General features: G+C 34.7%; 1 protein-coding gene across 1 annotated transcript in view; it reads right to left on the bottom strand.

The window, feature by feature from the left end:
• Positions 1-19,368, bottom strand: part of LOC129004848 (small subunit processome component 20 homolog) — a 45,570-nt gene that overhangs the window by 10,774 nt on the left and 15,428 nt on the right. The window contains exons 16-30 of the mRNA XM_054433514.1: positions 18,979-19,171; positions 13,239-13,336; positions 12,333-12,562; positions 11,181-11,550; positions 10,324-10,513; positions 9,565-9,756; positions 9,013-9,146; positions 8,472-8,610; positions 7,510-8,147; positions 6,920-7,175; positions 5,423-5,590; positions 3,178-3,418; positions 2,120-2,310; positions 1,201-1,371; positions 384-626 (exon numbers count right to left, since the gene is read on the bottom strand). Of these exons, the coding sequence (XP_054289489.1) occupies positions 384-626; positions 1,201-1,371; positions 2,120-2,310; positions 3,178-3,418; positions 5,423-5,590; positions 6,920-7,175; positions 7,510-8,147; positions 8,472-8,610; positions 9,013-9,146; positions 9,565-9,756; positions 10,324-10,513; positions 11,181-11,550; positions 12,333-12,562; positions 13,239-13,336; positions 18,979-19,171 (3,454 nt within the window). The remainder of the gene's footprint in view (positions 1-383; positions 627-1,200; positions 1,372-2,119; positions 2,311-3,177; positions 3,419-5,422; positions 5,591-6,919; positions 7,176-7,509; positions 8,148-8,471; positions 8,611-9,012; positions 9,147-9,564; positions 9,757-10,323; positions 10,514-11,180; positions 11,551-12,332; positions 12,563-13,238; positions 13,337-18,978; positions 19,172-19,368) is intronic.

Genomic DNA, 19,368 nt, shown 5'->3' with positions numbered 1-19,368 from the left:
CTTCTAAATTCCATATACAGTACAAGTACTACAGTATAAAATAGAGATTCTACTATAGTGAAGAAATTATTAGAACTCATACTTCGACCGCGATTTTACTGCATAAACTAGAATTATTATCACTAATGGGGACTAGCTAGTCTTGTTTTTCGTAGTTAGGGCACAGGACTTCTGTCTGGAAGGTGGATATTCGATTCCCACCAATCAACAGTTTTAGATATGTGAGTTTTGTATGTGACTTGATGGATCTAACCCCATCTAAGTAAAACTTTTTTAGACAAGAACTGTTTCTTTATTTGAGATATTCCTTTACAAACTTCATTCCATATGTTAACTTGTAAGGAACCATAATGTTTTTAGACATTTAGATTGATTTTGCACACCTGTCTAGCTTGTAGGCGAATATGTTCGATGTCCGCTGTTATGCTGATTTTGGCCACTTTTTCCATCACTGAATTTAGTTCAGGGAGCCGAAGTTTTCGGCCCAAGATGGCTTTTAAAAGAGAAAACGCGATAGTTTGACGAGAGTAGTCGTGGATGTCTTGTTCACAGTACAGCAGTAACGTCCTCTGTTGCTGAGGTGATAGTTGATGGTGCTTAACATCTCTGACTATAACTGCCACAACCTGAAGCATTTTGGTTATTTTGAACTTGAATGGGATTCATGTGTACATGTAAAATTATAAAATCACAAAAAAAATGTTTTGCCTAGTAAGTATTCAACAATTTTGTAAAGATGCAACAATTACAACCTAACTATTTAAATTCTAAAGTTAGCTCCATGTTGACTCAAGTATGAAATAGAATCCCCTGAGCAAGATAAAAATGTTATAAATTGTACAAAAGTTTGAACTATTAAAAGTGCTCTTATCTCTAGATAATTTGCAAATAGTATTTCAACCTTTGAATCAATAGTATTAATTAATTAACTAATGCTGCACTAATGGCATATTATCCACGTTAAACTTTAAAATTATTAATCAACCATAATCTGGCTTGGACCTCGAAACCCAGGATCCTGGTGGTTTTTCAATACCCCAAAGATACCCCAAGATTGGTGTCTTTAATTCCTTGGAGATTGCAGAACTGACAGTAAAATACTTTGCATTATTATCTTTATATTGGGCAAAATATGTTAATGCCAGATACTATTACACCTTCTATAAAATTTCAAAAATTACTTAATCTGGCAAATTTTACCTTGAAAGCCGCCATGACTAGATCAAAGTTATCTCCCTTACTGAGTCCAGCGGCCGCGTACTTGTGCAGCAGTTTGAACACACTGTCAGTTATATCTTCTAACTTTGTCTTTAAGGTGGGCAGATCAAACTTGACAACCCAACAGAGGCATTGCAGTGATATTGATGTGATCTGGAACAAGATTTAGATATGAAAAAGTCTTGTGGTCCTTGAGCCAAAACATTCCCATTCTGTACTTTTTTCAGTTTCGTAAATTCTTGCCTAATGTCACAAAAGTATGTAAGCTTTAGAGCAGAAATGTTCTAAACAGCAGGGTTTCAATTTATTCTTGCAAACCCTTTGGCAAAACCAGGAAAACCAAATCAATGAATATACCTAGTTTTAAAGGATTTCAAGTATATTTATTATTTATTTAGGATACGGTACATTAAGAGATAACTAGAATTCGTATTCTAATTTATAAAAGTAGAAAATTTCATTATTTTTCTTGGATCAATCTGATGGTCAACATATCACACTAACCATGTATTTAACGATACAATTCATCCAGGTATCGATAAATAACCTGAAGTTCCAGACTGAAGTTTTTATTATGATTTGAAAAAGAGCAGGCACCAGCACTCATTTTCAGTAACCCAAGTCGTTTCTGACTTTTTACGTTGACACCACTGTGTTCTACATCTCTGAGACTGACATAGTAGTTGGTGATCACAAAATGAAAATACCGTATTTAGATAATTTTGCCCTCAGTTACTGTTAAAAATATTAAAGACAGACAAGACAAAAATTAATAGGACTTGACAAAAGATGTGTATTTTAATTTATTTGGACACTGTTTACAAAATTCATAATAATTAATAAAACATATGTTAGTTAGAAAGAAGGCAGGCATGGATTAGGCATAGATTATTACAGTTACCTTGACATGTTCAGACTTGAGGCAATCTGACAAAACCTTAACCAACGGATCCAAGTGTGGCCTGTAATCTGCTCCTTTGATTTTCTCTCGTTTCAACAGAAAGTAGTAGAGCAGCAGTCCAAACTCCACAAAAATGTGAGCGTTAGTGTGGACGCAATGCTTGGTTTGTGCACTAGGCCGGCTTTTAGGCTCTGAAAGAAATGTTTCATAAGTAAAGTTATTTATGTCCCGTCCATAAAATAAAACAGGATGATAAATAACATGCAAATAACAATAAGGTAACAAAGAACAAAAAATTACACGGAAAAAATGTTTGTTGTTACAAAAAAATTGTTTTATACCGGTAGTTAATTTTTAATTTTAACCTTGCATTTGTCTCTCATTAACCTGTCCATTCAACCTGGGTCTCAGGCCTATTATGTGGAATGTATGAAGCAAATCAAGGGGTGAGCTGATACTGATAAATTTCAAAAATATACTGTAATGAACTCTGAAGTGATAAATATTAGTGGTACAACTGGGGCACAAGCCCATAACATTGCCACTGCTTCGGATTCAGAATCTTCTGGGCAACCAAGACACCAATATCCAAACATTTGTCCACGAACGCATATTTAAGGTAAAAATTAGATAGATCTTTCATATTAACAATTTTGTGTTGCCGAAATATTTTTATGTAACCTCTAAAAACATATTTTTTTCTATCTGTAGGACAGACTGTAATCAGTATAAGCTTGCTAAACCATTTATAAATCTAATCTGAGAGATAACGTAAATATTTCCATAGCACTGTTTTATTTACATAAATCTAGAACATAAGTTACATGCATGTATCACAGATTGTATCTTGTTTCGGACACAGAGAGCAGCATGTATTGTGTTTTTACCAAAAAGAACTGGACTGAATACCTGTTATTACAGTATTATTATATTTGGGTGTTATATGTTGAAAAAGCATTGTTCACAACATTTACTGGGCACTTTAGCAACGTAGTCTCAGTGTTGATTTGATTTTTAACAGAATAATGGATCACCAACACACGATTGAAACTACTCACCACTTGGAATCAGAAATACGTCTTTCCTCTCTTCCAGGAGATTTGTCTTTGGTTTGTCAGCCTTCTGGTCCTTCTTGAGGTTGGAAAACAACGCTGGGACACTCTCAGACGATGTTCCGTAGGCAAAGATCAACAGTGACTCTGTTGTAACAAACTTGTTGTCCACCAAACCTAGTACAATGTGTCTCAAGCATTCTCTAGCTTTGTTGACGGACTTGTGAGACAGGGTACGGCTTACCTCCTGCAACAATTCATCAACTCAAAACCACATTTAACTACAATAGATGCAAAAGTGATTAAAATGATGATAGAAATTTTACAGTTTTAGAGTACTCCTTGCAAATCACAGGGTGTCTACTACAATCTGGATAAAAAATTCATGGACAATTCCCGTACATTTAAGGACACTTTGCCGTAACCTTTATCGGTGTCATTAGGCCTACCGAATAATTTTCCTGATTTGTCAAACTGTATTAATCTTGTTATTCACTGTAGTTGTACCAGAGAGAAAAGTAAATAATAATAGATAAGAGTTAAAAATTTCAAAATAGAAATTTATTGAAAGTAAACAAACATAGGCCTACCTATACTTTAGGTATAGCTTTTATGGTGTAACAGAGAAACGCAATCATTGTCTCCTGCGATAGCGACAAATATCTTCATCGGTCACGTAAACTTCATAACATAGCTTATCCGATACAGGCGGATTAATTTGGCATGATTTGCCCTGGCACAACGTTAGGTTCTCGACTACTTTTGAAAAAAAAATCTTTAATGCATATTGTTACTCAGTTCTTAGTACAAAATCAAGGTATGGTAAGCGGCTACCGATAAGCAATAAGCACAGAGTAAGATTATTGTATTTTCATTTGCAAAGTTAATATTGACACATAGCAATCATTAGTGGTTTATCTTAGGCTCAATTACATTTTCTTAATATATTTTACAGCTCTTTCAAGAATCAAAATACCCAGGCCTAGACCTAATTATTTAGGAGGGCCTATATAAACTGAGTAACAAACAATGAGGTTATAATAGCAGCAAAGTCATCATTCTAGTTCATAAGATTTAGATTGCTTAAAGCATACAACTCAATAAATAAATATATGGGAAACAAAAAACATTGAAACCTGAATAGCCAACAATATAAGACAAAGATACAGAAAATGCAATGACATAATTTGAAACCAAGCAGGCCTACATACTGTAGTGATAAAACATTAATGCAAACAACAATGCTTGTGGTTTTGTCAATTGAAAGATAAAATATCCATAAAAAAGGTTAACTCACAAAATAAGACTGTAGATTATTTACATGTTTAATATGAAACCATAAGCAGTTTTATGGCACTAGGCAATGGCCGCGGCAAATTGAGCCGAAAGTACAAGTAAGAAGTGAAATTTAACAGCCATTATAAAGCTATTATTTTCACGATAAAATAGGTTTGGGATCTAATAATAATTACCCTAGTAATAAAAAAAGAAGTTGTAAAGGAATAAAAGTGATACAACTTTTATGAGCTAGCTGCTGAGTCAACAGTTCTTGGAAGTACTTGACTTGACACTTGATTGTCGTGATAAAATATTAATGGGTTTGAGATTGCTAATGGGATTTTTATTGCATAATTACTCTAGTAATAAATTATGAAAATGTAAACAAACATCTGATAAACCTTTTATGAGCTCCTAACCAACCAGCGATCAATAATTATGGCCCATTAAAAATTTAAGGACATAGTCTGGCATTTAAGGACAATTCCCGTACATTTCATGGCCAGTAAAAAATTAAGTACAATTCCCGGTTTTCCCGGATTTCCCGGTTGGTAGACACCCTGAAATCAGTTCCGGGCCTCACCAACCAGTTGCCCCAAAAAAACTTCTGTTTTCTGAGACTCCAATCAACGAGATGTTGAGACCAACATAACATAATTTTTGCACGATTTTTACTACCTCATCCTTAATAATTCCCAATGGGTGTCTTCCTTCTGGCCAGTCTCTGCTCTCATCTTATCATTAACACTTACCACAACGCACAATTATCTCTCATATTACTTATATCTGCCATATCTGGTCTTTAGTAAAGGTTCCTGAGGTTTTTTTTTGTCCCAATATTATAAAGTTAGTTGTAATTAAGTTATATTGAATGAATCACCCTAAAACTGCAGCTTAATAGCTATTTAAAATAACTTTACTCTTCCAAATTTGAAAAGAACTTTTTGACCACAAACACAACTCAATAACCAACCTCTTTCAAAGGAACAATCAAGTTTATAAGACTCTTCTGTGACACAAACTCCGCCAGAATGTGGTACATGTCGTAGCTGCGGTTTGCTCGAGCCTCCATCAGGTTACCAGCGATCTGCTTCACTTCTTTCTCTTCTGCAGTCTTCCCAAACAGATCTGTCCTACAAGCCTGCAATCAAGAGTTACAATGAGTTGCGCTCAGAGATAATAGATTTAGTAACAAGTCTTAAAAATAAATAAGAAGCAGTAAACTTGCTATGATTGCCGAATTTTACCTTTATTACAGTAACAAAAAAGTATCCAAATAAGGGCACATTATGCATCTAAAGACCCTATTTTACACTCAGAATCATTTGACTCGTCACATGCTTCCTAAATATTCATTAATTCCTTTTAAATATGAAAAATCATAAGATTAACATGAGAAACTCCAGAGCCACTGGGGCAGAGCCCGAAAGCCCGATCAGGATAAAAACTACTTAGTTTTCTTATTTAATGCCCAAAGAATCGGTGTACCGAATTTCAGCCTCCTAGGTAAATGGGAGGTGGGAGAATTAGTGTTGAGTGAGTGAGTCAGTGAGGGCTTTGCCTTTTATATATTTAGACTAGCTGTAACCCGCGGGCTTTGCCCCGTTTAACTTCTTAATTTTCAAGATGATCTCGTTCGCATGGCTCAATCACGTCCTGGTTGAAGTTCGTTCTCTACGCTCACTCACCTTTAGGTTGGAGCTCGTTCGCTACGCTCACTCACCTTTAGGTTGGAGCTCGTTCGCTGCGCTCACTTGCCTTCAGGTTAGCTCGTTCGCTACGCTCACTTGCCTTCAGGTTAGCTCGTTCGCTACGCTCACTCACCTTTTTGGTTGCAAATTAGCTGTTGTCATAAATGTAAAAGAAATAATAGTGCTGCACCCTGTTGGTAATCCTTGTAACTTTAATGCTATTGAACATCATAGAACAGAACCAACTTGTTTAATTGAAACAGCTGTTAAGATTCATTAATTCCATTTCTCATAAGGTTAACATGGGAAACTCCAGAGCCACTGGGGCGGAGCCTATTGGACGGATCACGAAATTGATGGTGTATAAACCTATTCCATGACATTCTACATGTATGTACCAAGTTTCGTGGCAATCGGTTCAGCGGTGTCCGAGTTTATCACCCCCAAACAAACAAACAAACAAATATATATACAAACATCCTCTTTTATAGATATAGATTAAAATCAGGTGTGATTATTTGTTTGTATTACTGTAATCTGTTTTGTTTATTTCAGCCTTAACCAATCAATAGTTTTATTAATACTTATGAAGTCGAACGGGGTGAAGCCCTTGGGTAACAGCTAGTTAATTTAAAGCCCAATCATATGATCAGTTTCTGTCTCAAAACTCACCATGTTGTATATTGTAGCATTAATGCAAATAAAAATGACTTAAGATTGTAACATTCAATAAGAAATCTACATACTCTAATCGAAATCAACCGAACTTAGCATGTTACCTGCAGTATGATAGGGACACACGGGTCTATATCCCCCGGTTGCAGCAGACCTTTCACCGCCACCAACACACTGTGTAGAGAGTACACCATGACGTGGACATGGAAGCCATGGGTCAGTATGGTGGACATCTCTTGTGCCAGCTGTAGCAGATACTTGGGTCCGAGGGTAACAATCACCTTCTGCAGAGTCTCCCTGGTGATGCGTCGCACACTGTCCAGACGAGACTTGAGGAAGGTGCACAGCTTCATCAGGATACTGTCAACATGGAAATTTTGAAGGGGTTTCAATTTTTTTTTTCTTTCAGGAAGAGATACAAAAAATCAAGCAACTATTGGACAGTGTGTTATACAGTCCTAGTTCTAAATAGTACAGTGATTCTATAGCCTACCGGGATAGTCAAACAGTAGCAGTGACTTTTCACGCTAGACAAGCCAAGCTCGTCAAACTACTGTGAAGGGTTTAATAGCCTAAACAAAACTAAAAGGACAACTTATTATATCGATATCACAGCAAACCTTTATATCACAGCAACCAACAACTAACTAAACTACTCTTTGGAAAATACACTGGCTATAGTTAGTCCACCTACCCACAGATGTTCTGTTGCAGCACCTCCTCAGGTAGTCGCTGCAACAGTTTCACCATGGCCAGTCCTATCGGCACACGCAGAATGTCTTCCTCGTCCCGGTCAGGCCCAGCCATCTTACGGTTCACTTTGTGCATCGCATCACTCTGAGTACGAGCTGTTATCGTTCTGTGAAGCTGCGGCAGCAGGATCGTTCTTATCGTGTAGATAACTCTTGTCGCAAGAGACTTGTTCAGAACGATCTGTCTCTCAATCACAGGTACAACTTCTTCTTGGACTTCCATTACCTCTGTGTCATCTTGTGTCATCATTGACTCGTCTTTGTCTAACAATTCCTCTAAATCATCTTCTTTTGGTTTGTCTTCTTGTGAATCTTCTTCTTCTTTGTTTTCCTCATTTTCCTTATTTTCCTCACTATTCTCATCAGTTGTCGGTTTGGAATCTTTCACAGTGTTTTCAATCACAGGTGTTTCTTTTAAGTCAGCATTGCTTAGGTCAAAATGAAAGGCGTTTAAGATTATGACTATTATTCTAACAAGCTGTTTTTGGTATTCCACTGAACTTTTTAACTTCCCTAAGTAAAACCGAAGAACTAATTCATACTGATGCCATGGAAGCATTTTGCACACAGTTCCTAAAACCTGAAAATAGATATATGATTACTAGTTGTAAAATATTAAAAAAATGTATTCGCATAGTTCATCAACTGACTGTTATATTTTTGCCTCACAATGAAACAAAAATATTTTAAAGACTTAGCTACTACTTCTCAACAGGTGACGAAAATCTCAAAGAACATACCAAAAAGGTGAGTAATTTAAAAAGGTAATAAAAAATGTTCTATTGTTTCATAAATGTCCATCATTGTTGGCTAAAAATTAATCCAACAAATATTCACAAATATTTATGCTAAATGCTAAAATTCTAAATTTTGTGTGATAATCATCGACAGTTTTTTACGTTACCTCAATAGCAGCATCCACAATGGTGTTTTTATTCTGGTATTTTTCTGAACAAAGGAAGTTGGAGATTATTGGTAGAACAAACTGAGTCAGGGTCCGTGTGTTGAGTGGCTTCGACAGTGTTTTGCAGACATCACAAAATCTGTTAACAGAATCAAATTAATATCGTCAATTCCAAATTAAAATTTAAGTTTATATTAAGTGCCATGGTTTAAGAGTTATGACTTTTGAAACTCCTCCATTGAATTAAAAAAAAAAAACATTTTTCCAAATTTTTAGTAGTTTTGAGATTTGAGTTTTGGTTTGAACGTCCAAACAACACAAAATCAATTATTAATTTTTAAGGGCTAAAATAAGTTGCAAAAAGGACATTTGCCTGGAAAACCAAAATGAATTTTTACATACATAATTTACTATGCTGTTAAATTAATAAGAATCAATTACAGTTTTGTTTTTATACAACATGTTTGATAATTTTTATCTGTAAACAAATGATGAACCAGTTTAACCCATTTGCCATTCAATGAATCAACAATCAACTCACTTCAACAAGGCTCGAACTTTACGATGCAGTTGCAAATGCTGTAGATTTTCGAAAAAGTCCACTTCCGTATCAATTTTATTCCCCAACAAAGACAAGTCTCGGAGAACCGGATGGACTTGGGGGCATTCTCGAGCCTGAAAACAATATAATTTATATTAATATTGGAATACAATAACATCCTTATGTGTCAAATTCTTATACACTTCCACTGTTATATTTATATAATTTCAATCCCTTCTTTTCTTTTAGTATAATTTGCTACTTAAATGAATCAAGCTGTGATGTAAATTACCTTCAAATTCTCTTGATGGGAAAATTCTATGACCTCGCTAAGTCTAACCACTGTCTGCCACTTGCTCCTGACATCTGATGATTGTTTCTGACAGCCAAACTAATATTGCTTAAAAAATACTATACCTTTAGACCAAAACCCGAATACTGAAAGTACCAAAAAATCAGATGCCGGATTAGCTTATATTATAGTCGAGGCAGAAATAGTGACTTGTTAAGGCACTGTAGGAAAATGAACTTTACCAACTAAACATTACAAACCATGTATCCAAGAAGAGTGATGGATTCCTGTTGGACAGTTTCACTTCTCTTATCTCTAAGACCAGCCGCTAGGATCCCCAGAATTGTTTTATTGACAAGGAACTCCAATTCTCCAGGATATTGTTGGCACAGGCTCGGACAAAGTTTGTGAAGACACTGACTAGCGCAGTCCTTCAGCGACATGTCTTTTTCCTGATAAAACAAAAACACAATAGTTCAGTAAGAATTGTTTCCGTAAATACAGTCCTGTAGTTAATTTTGCATTCACTGTGCAATTCTACTGTTCATGTATCATGTATTTCAAATGGCAGTTACTGCTACACTATTCTCTCTAAAAACGTCAGGAACTATTAAATTCTCCTTATATTTTTACTTTGTTTTTCCTACCTAGTACATACTATACTAATTTTGAACATACCAGTCACAATAAATATCCAAATAAATAAGTGAATATATCAAATTACAAAAAGCATAAAGTTAGAAAATGAAGTAGGCCTATACAGTAATGCTCTTTATTACTTTCATAAGTGCAGTTAACCCTCATGACAATAAATATGTTTCCAGTAATTTAATTTTAATAGCACAACTATCCCCCACGAATCTTAGAAATGTATGCAAAACAACAATAAGAACCACTTATGAGTAGTTAGTTTGAGCTGTGATAACAGAACAATGGCTTGGCTACTGTATATTTGCAAAACATCACAATCATATATAACCTTCCTATCAAAAATACATCATTTCATTTCTTATACTTACAGTTCTAATGAAGTGGAAACACGTGTAGATAATAATCACGCCTTGTTCAATGGTTATTTTACCATCGGAGTTTAATTGACTGATTATCTTGAAAGCATCCAAGCGGCGCTCAAAATCTGGCTGATCAAGCCATTTGGCATTCCAGGCATTTAAATCAGCTAAAAGTTGAGCATTCAGGCCATTCTCCTCACTGTAAACAAATTAAACACTTCTTATCTAGTAAATTTTATCTGACAAGATCAATCCAGACATCTGGTCAACGATCGCTAATTGGTAATGTAATGTATGGTAATGTAATGGTATCTTGCAGGGGCAGGCCAAAGCCATAAAGCACTTTATCCAAATTAGTTAAATCACTGTGCACCTTAATAAGTTGTTTAGTTAAACCTTAACCTTAGTTAGACCTTAAAGATTCTAGCATTTGATGAATACCTGTAGCCTGCCAATCAATTCCTCCTGAGAAAAGGTAACTCCTCTCAACCTCTTAACAAGTTTCCAAGAGTTGTCCTGACCTCAGAGAGTCATTTAAACACGAATGATACATAAAACTTTGTGAAAATGAATAATACACAGCTAACCTTAAAGTATTGATTTTGAATTTTAAAAACTCTTGTTTTTGTAAAAATGTATTTGTTTACATTAGAGGATTAGAGGTTGGTGCCTATAAAACCCTTAAATAACAAACTCACTACAAAAAATTCATTATCAACAGATTTTTCTTTTTAATTCTTAATCATTAGACTCACAGTTTTTTAATGAATTTCAACAAAACCAAAAGACGTTTCAGCAAGTTAATCCACCAACACAGCAAAAGTTATCATTATCTAAATACATTTATTTTTTAACTACTCACTCACCCATCAATGCTCTTAACCAAGGCTGACAGCATTCTACGAGGTTCAGCCCCGACTACAGAGCCGAACAGTGGTGCCAAACTGCGAATGTATCCTCGCGGATGAGTCACGTTGGTGATTAGGTTGGTAACAGTGGTGATGAGAGGGCAGATGACATGCTCGCCTGCCCCTGCCTTGCGTCCAACCACAGGAATCATCAGGGAGAGCAACGTTTCACTAGTCTCGGAGTCATGGACCAGACTGGTGACGTGAGAGAGAATCGTCAAGTCTCGATGTCCCAGAGTTGCTTTAGGTCGGCTGAGTTTCCTCTTCATTCTTTCCAACACCGCCGGAATGTGAGGATACAGGATTCTGCTGCCAAAGTTTGTATGACCTAAAACAATCGGAAATTTGATCAAATACCCAAGTTACTAGTATTTGTAATAGTAATAATTTAAACCCGTTTTGATGGTGTAATGGCATGTGAATCACAGGGTTATAATTTAAACATTTTATTTGTAGGTAAAATAGATATACTTTTCCTGTCACTAGTGTTTTAAACTACACTATGTTTATAGATGTAAAGAAACCTCTCAATTTTTTAAGTGACCCTATATCCTAACCATACACTTAGCTTGCTTATCAAGTTATTTAATTAACACTTTTTTACACATTAATTACACAAAACAAACTGATTTAGTTGTTAAAATGTTTGGATCATATTTAAGTACAGGTTAAGCCCAATTGCCCAACCAGTCAGTTTGGCTTGATGGTTTTTTGGCAGGTTAGGGTCAAGTCCCTATCTTTGCCTGAAAAATATGCATTTTATTTAAAAACAATATACAATGAATATCGAGGCAGAAAACCAATTAACTAAAACTAATCATCAGAAACTTAGGAGGACAAAATGTATCAAAAATCCATCCAAGATGAACCCCAGAAGATATTGCAATGGTTTAGTAATCCAAAGAGACATTTCATCAAAACTATCTGAACTGCCCAGGACTTTTTCTTATGAAAGTTGCGTATCCGATCGTTCTCCCTAAATGTATTCCTAAACCAAACAATACATTAAGCAATGCATTAATGTTGACTAAGGAACTAGGACTTAAGAGCTTAGCTAGGAATTTAGGCTAGCCTATATTTTGTTTCCTACAAATTCACAGACACACCCACCTTGAATATCATAACTGTCCACATCAAGCAAGTCGTTAATAAGCAATGGTGGGATGGGAGGTACATCTTCATCCATGTTGTCCTCCCAGTTTACAAGCTTGTCTACAATGTCCATTATGGCATTGACAACCGAACCATGGGTCTTGGTGGAGGTTAGTAGAGTCATTATGAAAGGTAGAGGGGTCACTTCTGGCGAGTCCTTCTGGTACTTTATAAGAAGAGGGAAATACCTGTAAAGATGCCACATCAAATAATCTGAATTCATGAAACATTATGATTATATCATCAGTAAATCGTGTCATTGAGACAGGGCCAGAACACTGCATGAGTTTACTGTAGTTTTGAATAGAAATGCCTTTTGTAGCTTTGTTACTGACTAAGACCAGCAGTTTCTGTAATTTATTACATTCCAATGATTGATGACAGCTGGAACCAGTTTCAAACCATCAAAACATTGATGACTCTTATCCGAATCAGAAGCCTTCTGATTATAAGGCGAGCACTTTCTCCACTTAGCTTCTCAACCATTAAACCATGTTATGTACAGGTAGTGGCAACCTTATGTAACTTAACTTAGGCTAATTGACTAACAGTTAATGAAATTAAATTTATACGAAAATTCAAGCCAATAAGGAGGTTGAGGGATAGTTCACAAGAGCAAAAATGACTCTTTAGTCTTTAATAATATATTTATAAATTATTGTATAAAACTGTCTTCATTTTTTAAAGTAGATGAACAGAGGTTTAACAAACTTTAATCCTGCATGGAAGGGGTTTTAATTTTGTTGTAATATAGGCATTTTATTGAAGAACTTTAACACCACATACACACTCAATAATATTCTAATAAGAAATACAACAGCCGTGAAAAATTAAAAATATAAACTGTGAGTACTAATGACTTGCCTAGGAAGTTGACTCCAAGCCATGAAGAGCTTCATCAAAGGTGTAGGACTATGGATGCCTTCTACTGGCAGCTTGGGTAGGTAAGGCCAGACAAACACCTGCAATCATAATGTTCATGTTGCACTAAGGATTAAAAGTAAAAAAATATAAGATTCAAATTTGTATGAGAAAAGATTTGTGTTTTGAATGGTACTCTTCCAAGTGACATGTAATTGATTGGTAAATTTGTGTGGACTTGGCTCACTTTTTGCTATTTTATATTGAGAACTTTAAGGGTAAAGTGAATAAAATACACACAATTGTTATAAGACTTCATATCTAGGCAAGTTGAGTGTTTATCATCGTACCTAACAAGTACTAGATGAAACAACCAAAAAAGTGGGTGAAATCCAAACACATTTTTTTTAAGGACTTTAATCGGTTAATGTTAATGTCAATGTCAATGTGTGTGTTTGTTGGTTATGAATACAGCAAAAATAAATTTCACCCTATTAAAACCCAAGTACCTGCTTGGATGTGGGTTTTATGTCCGGTTTCATTTCAAACTAAATATTCTCTCTGATTTTAGAGAAAATGTTTCACTGTGTGATTTACTATTTGATCATAGTACCAGAAAACAAACAGACATTAGATTACAAATACATTATTCTACTTTGTTGTAGTCTATAAGCTTTAGAGTAAAATAGTTAGAAATAAAAAGAAGAGATTAACTCATTCAAGCACTAACTATAAGCAAAGTTAAAAGTTGTCTTTAGATAATTACTACGGATCATAAATCTGAGAATATCTTAGTTTGGCAAAAGTCTGATATAAATCTAAAATAAATAAAAGATTTTCACAAGTGATAGTAGCTCCATGGCATTCTTGTTTGTAAAGGTTAGGTTAGTTGGAATTTATCTTCTTTAGTCTGTGTTAGTTGGATTACAAAATAAAAATTATAAAAATAATATGTCTTCAAACCATGTTTTTGAGTGAGAACAAATCATGGAAATGTTTATAAAAAAAAGGTAATGCAAGCCATCGTTTAGGAAATATCAGCTCAACCATAGAGTTACTACTCATAGAGTTACTAACTCATAGAGTTACTATAGTCCAGTAAAATAAGACATTTTGGTATGCAAAAGGTCGGGTAGTTCTGATTTTTGGATATGTTGTTAGTATTGGGCCCATAACATAAAATCCAAGTTATCCACCTCGGGATACTGCCGCTCGCCGCGGGGCGCGCCACTTGTTATCGAAATATAAAAAATATGGCAATTCCTATTGTTTTTCACTCAATCTCGCGAACCGTTGATTTTACCGAAAATTTTATATTATTACATTAAAGAAGAATAAATTTGTGACAGTTTAAGCCCAACAGCAAGTATGTAGCGTAAATAATGGTCAAAATACAGACCATCAAAATAAATAAATTTTCCAAAGACGTATAAAAATTGTGGTTTTTTCAATATTTCCACAATATAGTTGTTTGAAGCAAACACCGTATTGATTTAGAGAGTATGCCAGTTTATTTGCTATTAATAGGAAATAAATTAAAGTATGAATAAAAATACCCCCACCTCAGCAAACCTGCAGACTAAGCGAATTTCCATTTGCTTGATTTGATTTTCACAAACCTATTTAAATAACATTAGGTTTAACTGGTACCTAGGTTTGCTGCTACAGGGAGGGTAATATAGTATAAAAAAATAATAGTATGATAAGAAACAAATAAATTTACCCAATTTTATAAAAATGTGTCTATAAATAATGAAAAAACAATAATTAAAAATCTTCGCTATTGGAATAACTTGAGGGGTTTTAATTTACATTTTTTAATTTTCTCCGTAACCAATAACTGTAAAAAAAAATTTAATGTACTAAATTATTTGTTTTTATCCTTTACAAAATTCTTTAATGATACAATTGTAAAATTGTATGTTTTGAGGGTCAAAAATACGAAAAACCCGTTCCTAACAAAAAAACCCATAAAGCAACCGTTCCCATGGCCTGATCATGCTTCGCGAACTCGTTTTAATAAATGTACGTTTGCATGCCGAAAAACAGACCTTCAAAATATACCTTCAACGGCAAAACTACTCTTCCCAAAGCTGTCAAATGTTTATACAAACATTTAAGCTAAGCTTTGGGTACAATACTTTCGCATGAAAACAAAATAAAACAGTTTAACATAGTTAACAGTTTATTGAGGCTGAAAGATCAGGCAAATAAGATCTTCCAATTACAATCACTCTACAGATCTTCCATGCAGCGAGTAATTTTTCCACGCCAATTGCGCCCATCTATACAGGTCATGCTGAATATGAATTGAAATACAGGATTGATATTGAAGAACACAAAAAATTCACAAAGATCGGAAATTTCACTATAAGACGTACAGACAAGTTCTGGTGTGGAATTTGGTCTGATTAGGCCATCGAACAGGCCCTCATAAGGACAACGAAAAGCTCTAGTGGAGTGGATTGACTCAAGGACGAGGGATAACAGACATAATGTTGTAACTTGATGGGCGCTTGGGATGATCCGTCCTCATCAAATCTGTAGGAATTTGAGAAATGTTATAAAAAATGACGTCAGTTGAACATTAACAGTGAGCAACATGTTGACGTGCGCCATTTTCGCATTGCTCGAGACAACGAAATTGATGAAAAGATTAAATAGTGGTCTCATCAACACACACCATTCAATATAAATGATATGCTGATTATTAGCAAATTTCCCTTATAGGGAATACGCTATTACAGTAGGTCTCATGCTAAGACCTAGACCCGGGACTGGTTTACTTTTTCATTTTGGTATTCCTAGAGGCCAAAAATACTGTTGGTTCAAATTGTCATAACATATATAAATACTAGGGAACCCGTGCGGCTCAACGAGCCGCCTAGTATGAAGCATAACGCCGAGGAAAACCTTATGCTTAAATTCTAGTAACTTTAGTTACATCTTAAGAGTTATTTGAAAACTTGTTAGAAACTAATTTTAAATATCTCTAATGGCGTCACCAAGGTTCACCTACATCATTTCTGCTCTCGATTTTAACTGATAACTTCTAATGAATGCTAAACGATCTGCCTCAATTCGAGTTGATATGTTGCAACAAATTTTTTCCAGCATTGAGAATTATTGAAGAACACTGTTACCGTACTGATAACCTTTCTTAAGTAATTAAAGTTGGGCCATTTTATTCCTTTGATTTGAGACATCCCCCGATCAAACGAATTTTCTCCGTAGAGTAACCTGAAAAGTGGGGTGATGTCAACCATTTCATGTGCTCCATTTTTTACCCACAAACTCGGGGTTACCAACTGGACAGCCATAACCTGCTTTGAATAGGCTAAAGCAGCAACACCATTGAAAGTTGGTTAACGTAATTTTAACAAAATGTTTTGAAATATCTCGATCTGTCAGTGTCTGAAGTAAACATTTCTTGCATGCATTCATTTGATCTGACATTTAGGCAAGTTTACTTTCCCACCGTGACAACACTATGAGCTTCGTATATTTTTTCACTTCCAAAGTAAGTTGCAAAGCAGAACTGGCAAATATTATTCATCTCACAAAGTGAATGTGTATCTGGATGGGTATCTGTTAGACCAGGTCTCTCTTTTTCTACTCTCCTCATACGCACAAAATATCTTATTATTAATTGTGTCCTACTACCGTGTTCAATATTTCTTCTTTGAACTTGAGGCATTTTCTGTTCTTCCAACAAAACTGATTTGAACTGTTTAACTTGGTCTTAACCTACTAAATATTACAAACATCAATATTTACTCCCAAAAAGCACTCTCATAAACAGTTTCTTAAAAACTTCTTATAAACAGCTGTTTTTTTGTTTTAAATTTGTTCTATGTATTTCTTATGGGGAAAACCCGACCTTTGAGTGGGCCTCACGCTCTTAAGGGCAGGAATTTTAGAATTCTAAAACCTTATTGCAAAACTACATATTGAGACGAATCTTTTGACACCTCAAACGTTGAAATTGGTCCACAAATAAGGGAGGAGTTGCGTTAACAAAAAACGGCTTCACGTATTATATATATATATATATATATATGTATATATATGTATATATATACCGGGTGTTCGAAAAAGATTCCATAGTTTTAAATATACCTCACGATACTATTGTTCAAATGGATGAGTAATAATCATTTCGTGCTGTGTAGAGTATACTTCAAAGTTTTAGTTTCGTACGTTGGCAATAAGTTGCGTACACCTATTTGACCTTGAACATAGTTTTGGTAATAAATTATAATACAAATAATAAAATATTAATGATAAAAATGAGTAAAAATAGCTTGCATGTCTGCAGGGCTACAAATGGTTCGTATATTGAGGTGTGATAGTGTTAAAATAACTTATATTTTATTACCTTTCATTTAATGTATCAGCATAGCCTTCTCTATGGTATCAGTCGTTGAACAGTGGTTTGTATCGAGCGCAATAAATAAATAAATTTTCAAACTAGGTGAGATTGTGGAGACTCTGATAAAAAAAAAAAAAAATAAAGATTTTACTAAACTGTATCCAAAAACGTTATTGTCGTCCGTTAGCACAATGATTCCCAAAAATCATCCGATTTAGTAGAATTTGGTACAAACATTACTTTTATTTGTGAATCAAGAGATGGACTATTTATCATTTACTTTGTATTGTAAGTGACTTAGCCTATTGCTTTTGCTTGATGGCCTATAAATCATTGAATCATGTAAACGTACATTTATTTATTAAAACGAGTTCGCGAAGCATGATCGGCATGATAAGGCCATAGGAACGGTTGCTTTATAGGTATTTTGCCGGTAAGAATATTTTTTTCATTTTTAATCCTCAAAACATACAATTTTACAATTGTATCATTAAAGAATTTTGTAGAGCTTAAAAACAAATAATTTAGTACATTAAAATGTTTTTTACAGTTATTGGTTACGGAGAAAATTAAAAAATGTAAATTGAAAAACCTCAAGTTATTCCAATAGCGAAAATTTTTAATTATTGTTTTTTCATTATTTATAGACACATTTTTATAAAATTGGGTAAATTCATTTGTTTCTTATCATACTATTATTTTTTTATACTATATTACCCTCCCTGTAGCAGCAAACCTAGGTACCAGTTAAACCTAACGTTATTTAAATAGGTTTGTGAAAATCAAATCAAGCAAATGGAAATTCGCTTAGTCTGCAGGTTTGATGAGGTGGGGGTATTTTTATTCATACTTTAATTTATTTTCTATTAATAGCAAATAAACTGGCATACTCTCTAAATCAATACGGTGTTTGTTTCAAACAACTATATTGTGGAAATATTGAAAAAACCACAATTTTTATACGTCTTTGGAAAATTTATTTATTTTGATGGTCTGTATTTTGACCATTATTTACGCTACATACTTGCTGTTGGGCTTAAACTGTCACAAATTTATTCTTCTTTAATGTAATAATATAAAATTTTCGGTAAAATCAACGGTTCGCGAGATTGAGTGAAAAACAATAGGAATTGTCATATTTTTGATATTTCGATAACAAGTGGCGCGCCCCGCGGCGAGCGGCAGTATCTCGAGGTGGATAACTTGGATTTTATGTTATGGGCCCAATACTAACAACATATCCAAAAATCAGAACTACCCGACCTTTTGCACAGCAAGCCCATATTTTCTGATAGATTTACTGGACTACTATGAATTTTCTTAGACTTGACAACAACTTCCATGAGAACTAAAACTATCTCCAATACTCACATTAAATACTACATCAAGCTCTTGGCTGGTCCAAGGGAATGTCTCAAAAGCACTGAAGAACTTGATGATGACACCAAACGCTGCTGTCCGGATGTTCTTGAGAATGTTGAAGTATCCTGCATGGACAACCTCTCGTTGAGACAGCGCAGACGACACTGTCACTCCCACACACAGCAGCACACGGAGTAAGAAACTGTCACAGACAACCAAATATAACAATAGTGCGAATGGTAAGTGTATCAAGACAATATTGATAAATTTATTTCTAAATTATTACATTGAGGGGAAATCTGTAGAAGGTATGGTTAAGCACAAGGAATTATTATACCTAGTTACTGTCATTAATTAATTGGACGACTTACGGAGCAAACTAAAAATTAATTTCAATCG

This window comes from Macrosteles quadrilineatus, unplaced genomic scaffold (genome assembly GCF_028750875.1).
Source record: "Macrosteles quadrilineatus isolate MER2022 unplaced genomic scaffold, UCM_ALF_1.0 Scaffold_12__1_contigs__length_5162894, whole genome shotgun sequence".
Lineage (NCBI taxonomy): Eukaryota > Metazoa > Arthropoda > Insecta > Hemiptera > Cicadellidae > Macrosteles > Macrosteles quadrilineatus.
This window is presented reverse-complemented; position numbering and strand designations above follow the sequence as displayed.